At 42.8% G+C, this 9,780-nt stretch overlaps 1 protein-coding gene across 1 annotated transcript in view; it reads left to right on the forward strand.

Moving 5' to 3' along the window:
* Positions 1-9,780, forward strand: part of ttc13 (tetratricopeptide repeat domain 13) — a 30,920-nt gene that overhangs the window by 5,256 nt on the left and 15,884 nt on the right. The window contains 4 exon segments of the mRNA XM_062437732.1: positions 1,331-1,406; positions 1,514-1,584; positions 3,427-3,492; positions 6,271-6,363. Coding sequence (XP_062293716.1) covers positions 1,331-1,406; positions 1,514-1,584; positions 3,427-3,492; positions 6,271-6,363 — 306 coding nt within the window.

A 9,780-nucleotide genomic window follows, 5' to 3' on the forward strand; every position in this document is an offset into this window, starting at 1 on the left:
ATACACACATACACACATATACACACATATACACACACATACACATATATACACATATATACACACACATACACACATATACACACATATACACATATATACACACACATACACACACATACACACATATACACACACATACACACATATACACACACATACACACACATACACACATATACACACATATAAACACACACATATACACACACACACATATGCACACATATACACACATACACACATATGCACACATATACACACACATACACATATATACACACACACATATACACACATACACACATATACACACATATACACACATACACACATATGCACACATATACACACATACACACATATGCACACATATACACACACATATGCACACATATACACACACACATACACATATATACACACACACACATATACACACATATACACATATACACACACATATATATACACATACACACACATACACACATATACACACACATACACATATATACACATATATACACACACATACACACATATACACACATATACACATATATACACACACATACACACACATACACACATATACACACACATACACACATATACACACACATACACACATATACACACATATACACACATATACACACACATACACACTCACTAATCAGATGTCCCTCGTTGGGTTTTAACTGATGAAATTTTCACTTTTCAGGAACTTAACAGTGAATTTGCAAATCATGTAAATTATTATCAGTCTTCTTCTGCTTTGTGTTGTTGCTGTTTTGGAAACATTTAAATAGTTGCCATAGCAACATTTGCATTCTGTTAAATTTGCATCATGTAAACAAATTCTGTATGTGTATGTCTCTCTCTGTGTGTTACTGTGTGTGTTACTGTGTGTATCTCTGTGTGTATCTGTGTGTCTCTGTGTGTCTCTATGTGTGTATCTGTGTGTGTTACTGTGTGTCTCTATGTGTGTATCTGTGTGTGTCTCTCTCTGTGTGTCTCTGTGTGTCTCTGTGTGTCTCTATGTGTGTATCTGTGTGTGTTACTGTGTGTCTCTATGTGTGTTACTGTGTGTGTCTCTGTGTGTATCTGTGTGTGTGTGTTACTCTATGTGTTACTGTGTGTATCTCTGTGTGTATCTCTATGTGTTACTGTGTGTATCTGTGTGTGTATCTGTGTGTATCTCTGTGTGTTACTGTGTGTGTCTCTGTGTGTATCTGTGTGTGTGTGTTACTCTATGTGTTACTGTGTGTATCTCTGTGTGTGTATCTTTGTGTCTCTCTGATGTCATTTCCTCTTCTTCTATCAGAATCAAGCGAAGTTGTTCATCGAGCAGAAGAAGATCCCGTTCCCCGTCGAAAACCAAAACACCAACGAGGAGCTGGGTAAGTCTGCTACTTCCTGTCTGATGATGCTACTTCCTGTCTGATGAACGGTACTTCCTGTGTGATGAAGAGTCAGCCTCGTCTTCATCAGCTTGTTTGTGTTTCAGCCATCGGCTACGTGCTGATAGGAAACGGACTTTATGATGAAGCCATCAAACACTTCTCTCTGTTACTGCAGGTCAGTTTCACTCTGTTCACTGTTTCTATATCAATAAAGTTTAAATTATGACTCAGTTATGTTTTAAAGATGGTTACAAAACTTTATTCACACTTATTAAAACAGGTTTTACACTTATTATAAGACATTATGATCAATTATGGCCTCTTCGTGGTCCAATTGACCCCGTCTTCTTTCCTCCCCCCTACCTTCCTCCCTTCCTTCTTTCCTCTGTCCTTCTTTCCTTCCTTTCTCCCTCCCTCCCTCCTACCTTCCCTCCTCCCCCCTTTCCTTCTTTCCTCCGTCCTTCCTTCCTTCCTTTCTTTCCTTTCTCCCTTCCTTCTTTCCTTTCCTCCCTTCCTTCCTCCATCCTTTCCTTCCTTCCTTCTTTCCTCCGTCCTTCCTTCCTTCTTCTTCCCTTCCTTCTTCCTCCCTCCCTTCCTTCCTTCCTTCTTCCTCCCTCCCTTCCTTCCTTCTTCTTCCTCCCTCCCTTCCTCCCTCCCTTCCTTCCTTCCTTCCTCCTCCCTCCCTTCCTTCCTTCCTTCCTTGACTCGAGGACAACAGGAGGGTTAAAAAAACATAAAAGTTTAAATGTTATTTTATACACATTTTAAGACATTATGCTCAGTTATGGCCTCATTTAAATGGAATTATACCAAATTGATAATTAAAAAAGAACTAAATTTAATATTAGAGGAAAATATGTCAAAGTTTAATCAGGATAATGAGTTAAAACCATTTTATTCTTATTAAAATAGCTGCACATAAATCACAGCTGTCGTCCTCCCGTCTGTTTTGACTGTTCCTTCCTTCCTTTCCTTCCTTCCTTTCCTTCCTTCCTTTCCTTCCTCTCTTCCTTCCTTCCTCCCTCCCTTCTTCTCTTTTTCTTTCCTCCCTCCTTTCCTTCCTTCCTCCCTTCCTTCCTTCCTCCCTCTTTTCCTTCCTTTCCTTTCCTCCCTTTCTTCCTCCCTCCTTTCCTTCCTTCCTTCCTTCCTTTCTCCCTCCCTCCTGCTCTCTTTCTTTCCTCCCTCCTTCCTTCCTTCCTTCCTTCCTTCCTTCCTTCTTCCTTCCTGCTTTCCTTCCTTCCTCCCTCCCTCCTCTCCTTCCTTCTTCCTCCCTTCCTTCCTTCCTCCCTCTTTTCCTTCCTTATTCATCCCTTCCTTCCTCCCTCCTTTCCTTCCTTCCTTCCTTCCTTCCTTCTTTCCGTCCTTCCTTTCCTTCCTCCCTTCCTTCTTTCCTTTCCTTACCTCCTTTCCTTCCTCCCTCCTTTCATTCCTTCCTTCCGCCCTCCTTTCATTCCTTCCTTCCGCCCTTCTTTCATTCCTCCCTCCTTTCCTTCCTTCTTCCTACCTTTCTTCCTTCCTTCCTCCCTCCTTTCCCTCCATTCTTCCTTCCTTCCTCCCTTCTTTCATTCCTTCTTCCTCTCCCTCCTTCCTTCCTTCCTTCCTTCTTCCTTCCTGCTTTCCTTCCTCCCTCCCTCCTCTCCTTCCTTCTTCCTCCCTTCCTTCCTTCCTCCCTCTTTTCCTTCCTTATTCATCCCTTCCTTCCTCCCTCCCTCCTTTCCTTCCTTCCTTCCTTCCTTCTTTCCGTCCTTCCTTTCCTTCCTCCCTCCTTTCATTCCTTCCTTCCGCCCTTCTTACATTCCTCCCTCCTTTCCTTCCTTCTTCCTACCTTTCTTCCTTCCTTCCTCCCTCCTTTCTTCCTTCCTTCCTTCCTTCCTTCCTCCTTTCCTTCCTCCCTCCCTTCCTTGACTCGAGGACAACAGGAGGGTTAAAAGTTTAAATTATAACCCAAACCTGTGTTTAAAGCTTTTTAACTGTTAACAGTTTCTGGTTAATTATGTTTAATTTATTGATCGTGCAGAGCGACCCGGAGCTGGTCAGTGCGATCTACGGCCGAGGAATCGCCTACGGGAAGAAGAGTCTGCAGGTGAGAGACGTTTATAAGCTTTAATATTTAATGTTTAACCAGTAAATAAGTTTAAATGAAATGTATGTTTTACTTATCAGTGGTTTAAAGATGTTTAAAGCGTCATAAACGGAGTAAAAGAGAATATGATCCATACAGGAAGTGATCAGTAATGTAAATAATCAATAGTTTCAGCTTTAGTTAATAAACCTGATTAACCCTCCTGTTGTCCTTGAGTCAAGGAAGGAAGGGGGGAAGGAAGGGAGGAAGGAAGGGAGGGAGGAAGGAAAGGAGGGAGGGAGGGAGGAAAGGAGGGATGGAGGAAGGAAGGGAGGATGGAGGAAGGAAGGATGGAAAGGAGGTAGGGAGTAAGGAAAGGAGGGATGGAGGAAGGAAGGGAGGAAGGAAAGAAGGAAGAGAGGAAGGTAGGGGGAAGAAAGAAAGAGAGAAGGAGGGAGGAAAGAAGGAAGGGAGGAAGGAAGTAAATCAGGGAGGAAGGAAGGGAGGAAAGGAAAGAAGGAAGAAAGGAGGGAGGGAGGAAAGAAGGACAGACGGAAGAAGGAGGGAAGGCAGGGGAGGAAGGAAGGAAGGAGGAGAAGGGGGAGGAAGAAGGAAGGGAAGGAAGGAAGAGGAGAGAAGGAAGAGGAAAGAAAGAAGGAGGGAAGTAAAGAAGACTTAAGTCACACAAGTTCTACACAAGTAAAAATAAATAATATAAACAGAAGGAACATATTAGTGAAGAAATGTCCTTTATTAATCATCTGGAAAATTAACAACACATATTTTGAAGTTTTTTGTGTGTGTGTGTAAGTAAGAGTGTGTGTGTGTGTGTGTGTATTTTATATGTTTTATGTACTCAGACAGAGTTTCATTGTGTACTAATACAGATAGAAGATAATAAAGATCTATATCTATTATTTCTCCTCAGTGAATCTTTAACCCTCTCAGACAGGAAAGTTAAAGTTTAACATTTAAGCAGCTCGTAAAAAGCAGCCGAACCCAAAAAGCTCTGATCCGAAGCTCCTCCTCACATATCATCACTACTGAGCTCTAAAACTCTACTGAGCCTGAAGTCAAACATTAACTTCATCCTGCTGAGAGATGAAAGAGGAAGAAGAAGAAGAAGAGAGAGAGATTAAACTATCAGGATCATAAACAACCAGACTGACTCACAAAGCCTCAGTGTGACTGTTAATTATTTATTTATTTAACCAGGTTAGTCTCTGCAGCAGCAACAAGCTACGGGTCTGATTCACTATGATCACATATAAAGGTAGTAAATAGCTGCACAGTTAATAGATAGTGTGTTTAGTTATTGTGCGTTTTGCAGCTGATCTACTGAGAATAACTGTGAATGAAAACAGGTTCAGACAGTAGAATTTAACCCTCCTGTCGTCCTCCCGGGTCAAATTGACCCCGTCTGTTTTGACTGTTCCTTCTTTCCTCCCTTCCTTCCTTCCTTCCTTCCTCCTTTCCTTCTTTCCTTCCTCCATCCCCCTTCTTTCCTTCCATCCTTCCTCCCTCCTTTCCTCCCTTTCTTTCTTCCTTCCTCCCTCCCTACCTCCCTTCCTTCCTTCCTTCCTTCCTTCTTCCTCCCTGCCATCATTCCTTCCTCCATCCCCCTTTCTTCTTTCCTTCCATCCTCCCTTCCTTCTTTCCTCTGTCCTTCTTCCCTTCCTTCCTTCCTCTTTTCCTTTCTCCCTCCCTCCTTCCTTCTTTGCTCCGTCCTTCCTTCCTTCCTTCCTTCCTCCTTCCATACTTCCTTCCTTCCTTCCTTCCTCCCTCCTTTCCTCCCTTCCTTCCTTCCTTCCTTCCTTCCTTCCTTCCTTCCTCCCTCCTTTCCTCCCTTCCATACTTCCTCCCTCCCTTCCTTCCTTCCTTCCTTCCTTCCTCCCTCCTTTCCTCCCTTTCTTCCTTCCTCCCTCCTTTCCTCCCTTTCTTCCTTCCTTCTTCCTCCCTGCCATCATTCCTTCCTCCCTCCCTTCCTTCCTTCTTCCTCCCTCCTTTCCTCCCTTTCTTCCTTCTTCCCTCCCTACCTCCCTTCCTTCCTTCCTTCCTTCCTTTCCTTCTTCCTCCCTTCCTTCCTTCCTTGACTTGAGGACAACAGCAGTATTTAATGAAGGTTTTGTCTTAATGGAGAGTTTGGACGAGCAGAATGAAATGAAATCAGGTTTTAGTGGAAGAGGTTAACTAATATATTGAGTTATAACTAAAACTAATATTACCAGAGAAACTCCGTCCTGTGTGTATTCTGTCATTGTGTCTCCGTCTCCTCGTCTCCATGGTAACAGCCGATTAATACCTGCCCTTCAAACTTATTATTTATAGCGTCAGCAATTTTACTTCTTTCTTATTTTACAGTCATGTCTGTTTTATCATTTTATTAAACCTGAAATAGTCACAACGACTTTAATATAATGATTCAGGACGTTTATGCTGCGTTCCCATCCTTTCTTCTTTATATTAACCTTTATCCCCCCCCCTCTCTATCTCCCTCTCTCTCTCTCTCTCTCTCTCTCTCTCTCTCACCTCTCTCTCTCTCTCTCTCTCTCTCTCTCTCTCTCTCTCCTCTCTCTCTGTCTCTCTCTCTCTGTCTCTCTCTCTCTCTCTGTCTCTCTCTCTCTCTATCTCTCTCTCTGTCTCTCCCTCTCTCTCTCTGTCTCTCTCTCTCTCTCTCTCTCTCTCTCTCTCTCTCTCTCTCTCTCTCTCTCTCTGTCTCTCTCTCTCTCTCTCTCCCTCTCTCTCTGTCTCTCTCTCTCTCTCTCTCTCTCTCTCTCTCTCTCTCTCTCTCTCTCTCAGGATATAAAGAACGCTGACCTGGCTCTCTATGAGCTGAACAGAGTCATCACTCTGGAGCCAAACTGGCCTGAAGTCTACGAGCAGAGAGCCGAGGTGAGCCGGACCAGAACCAGACCAGAACACAGACCCAAACAGACCAGAACACAGACCCAAACAGAGCAGGACTGAGAGCGTTTTCACTCCTGTAGTTTGATAGTCAGGCTAGGCTTCACAAACTGTGTTTCAAGATTTCTGTGTCTGGATTAATAGGCGGGTCTTAAAATGATTAGCATAAACCCGCCCTGCTGCTGTAGAGGTATAAATACATTCAGCGCACACTACTACTACAGTCTACAGGTAGCCAGTTAGCCGAGTTAGCCGCCGAGCTAACGCCGAGCTAGCAGCTGAGTTAGCAGCAGAAAGCTCTCAGACCTAGCGTCCATGTTTCTGGTAGAGGTGGTGACTTTGATTGACAGGTGACACTCGGTAGGGGGCGGGGCTTCAGCAGACTTTTACACAACTTTGAAGCCTAATTTCATATATTTGGTAAATTTTTTTAATCATTCACATTTGGCAGGGTGGTTAACAACACACTTTACTGTGGTATGTTAAACTCAGAACACATATTTATTCTTACTTTACACTGATTTTAAGGATTAATCAACTATTAATTAATGACTGATAGTTAGTAGAATTAGTTTAGAGACAGAATATTAAACAGTATGAAATATATAAATCTAACCCTGAGCACAGTGAGTATTATTACATGAGAGCATAAATAACAGCGTCCATTGTTCAGCAGCTCAGAATAAAGACGGATCTTCTCCCCTGAGGCGGTTTTATGGGCTGTTTCCTGTTTCCTGTGAACTTTAAACAGTTTGACCTGGAAGAAACAAACTGACTCAATACTTCAACCACTGAAACACTCTCACTTTATGTTGGTCTAAGAAGCTGCAGGAGTTATAATAAGATGATAAATATATACTGTAGAAACCTTTTCTATTAAATATGTTTATTTAAATGCACCAGTAGTTATTCATTTATTAACACAATAAAACATGTTACATCTGAACCAGTGAGTCTGGTTAATGGTCCAGTAATGATTTAACTGAACTGGACCAGTATATTAACTCAGTGGTTCAATTAGGCTGAGTTTATATTAAACCTCTTAAAGACTGTGTAAAGTGAATTCAGACATTTTCTTCTAAACACATAAATAGGTCATAAATGTATTTTTCTAAAAAGGTGTAAAAAGCATTTCAACCATTTAGATTTGAATTGTGGAGCTAGGCTTAGCATAAACCCGCCTGCTGCTGTAGAGGTATAAAAACATTCAGCACACACTACTACTACAGTCTACAGTTAGCCGCCGAGTTAGCCACCGAGCTAGCCGCTGAGTTAGCCGCCGAGTTAGCCACCGAGCTAGCCGCTGAGTTAGCCGCTGAGTTAGCCACCGAGTTAGCCGCTGAGTTAGCCGCCGAGTTAGCCGCTGAGTTAGCCGCTGAGTTAGCAGCAGAAAGCTCTCAGACCTAGCGTTTCTTATAATCATATCCAGATCCAACCTCTCTCTGTATTTACTGGTGAATAAGACACACCACACTTTGCAGGAAGACTTTCTGAATATGCACCTTGACTCAGTGTGTGTGTGTGTGTGTGTGTGTGTGTGTGTGTGTGTGTGTGTGTGTGTGTGTGTGTGTGTGTGTGTGTGTGTGTGTGTAGATCTTGTCTCCTTTAGGAAGGATCAGTGAAGCTTGGCTGATCTCACCAAAGCGATTCAGCTGCAGCCGTCGGCTCGTCTGTACAGACACAGAGGAACCCTGCTGTTCATCTCAGAGGTCTGTGTGTGTGTGTGTGTGTGTGTGTATACTCTGTGTGTGTGTGTGTGTGTGTATACTCTGTGTGTATATATATATCTGTTTATCTGTATGTACAGTAGCAATCTAAATTATTCAACCCTCATTGTATTTTAGGTTTATTGGCAATATTTTAAATTTTTCAGGTGTTTGCAATAAACAGATTAGACAAGAACAGTTTAAATAGTGAAATAAAACTAATATTACAAGGATTTTATCCAAATTCAACATTAAATCCTACTTTCAATGACTACTGCAGTCTCAAAAATAATCAACCCCCTGAATAAAATTCCTCATAAAATCACACATTTGCAATCAGGTGATGCAACATATCAGGGGCTTCATTAGGTGCATCAGGTGAGCTTTATATAGAACCCCTGAAATACCTGGACTGTTGACGGTGATGATTCATTGCATGTTAGAAATATATATTAGAGTCAAGAGAATAGTCCAAAACATTCAGAGAAGAGATCATTGCTTTGCACAAACAAGGAAGTGATACAATAAGATAGCAAAGGCACTGAATGTCCCTAGAGACACAGCTGGAAGCAGAGTTTACCTGGACGTGGCAGAAAAAGGAAGCTATCAACAGCTGCCTCCAGAGTCCTGAGGAGGCAGGTGGTCAGAAACCCTCGACTGACTGTAAAACACCTGCAGCAAGACTTAGTGGCAGCAGGCACGGAGGCTTCAGTTTCCACAGTAATATAAGGTGCTTACTAAACACTGAAGGGTTCCATGAACGTACTCCAAGACGTACACGACCTACTGACCCAAAGCACAAGAAAGGTCGGCTCCAATTTGCTTAAAACTATATAAACAAGTGGAAGGAAGGAAGGAAAGAAGGAAGGAAGGAAGGAAGGAAGGACAGATGGAAGGAAGGACAGATGGAAGGAAGGAAGTAAGGACATAAGGAAGGATGGAAGTAAGGACAGAAGGAAGGACATAAGGAAGGAAGGAAGGACAGATGGAAGGAAGTAAGTGACATAAGGAAGGAATGAAGGAAGGACAGATGGAAGGAAGGACAGATGAAGGAAGTAAGGACATAAGGAAGGAAGGAAGGACAGATGGAAGGAAGTAAGGACATAAGGAAGGAAGGAAGGAAGGACAGAAGGAAGGAAGGACAGATGGAAGGAAGGAAGGAAGGACAGATGGAAGGAAATAAGGACATAAGGAAGGAAGGAAGGAAGGACAGAAGGAAGGAAGGACAGATGGAAGGAAGGAAGTAAGGACATATGGAAGGATGGAAGTAAGGACAGAAGGAAGGACATAAGGAAGGAAGGACAGAAGGAAGGAAGGACAGATGGAAGGAAGTAAGGACATAAGGAAGGAATGAAGGAAGGACAGAAGGAAGGAAGGACAGAAGGAAGGAAGTAAGGACAGAAGGAAGGACATAAGGAAGGAAGGACAGAAGGAAGGACATAAGGAAGGAAGGAAGGAAGGACAGATGGGAGGGAGGGAGGAAGGAAGGAAGGAAGTAAGGACAGAAGGAAGGAAGTAAGGACAGAAGGAAGGAAGGAAGGACAGATGGAAGGAAGGAAGGAAGGACAGATGGGAGGAGTGAGGAAGTAAGGACAGAAGGAAGGACATAAGGAAGGACAGATGGGAGGAAGGAAAGAAGAACAGCGGTATGTCTGGAGGAGGAAGAGAGCAGACGCTGTAAAGAACACCCTGCCTACAG

This window comes from Scomber scombrus, chromosome 17 (genome assembly GCF_963691925.1).
Source record: "Scomber scombrus chromosome 17, fScoSco1.1, whole genome shotgun sequence".
Classification (NCBI taxonomy): domain Eukaryota; kingdom Metazoa; phylum Chordata; class Actinopteri; order Scombriformes; family Scombridae; genus Scomber; species Scomber scombrus.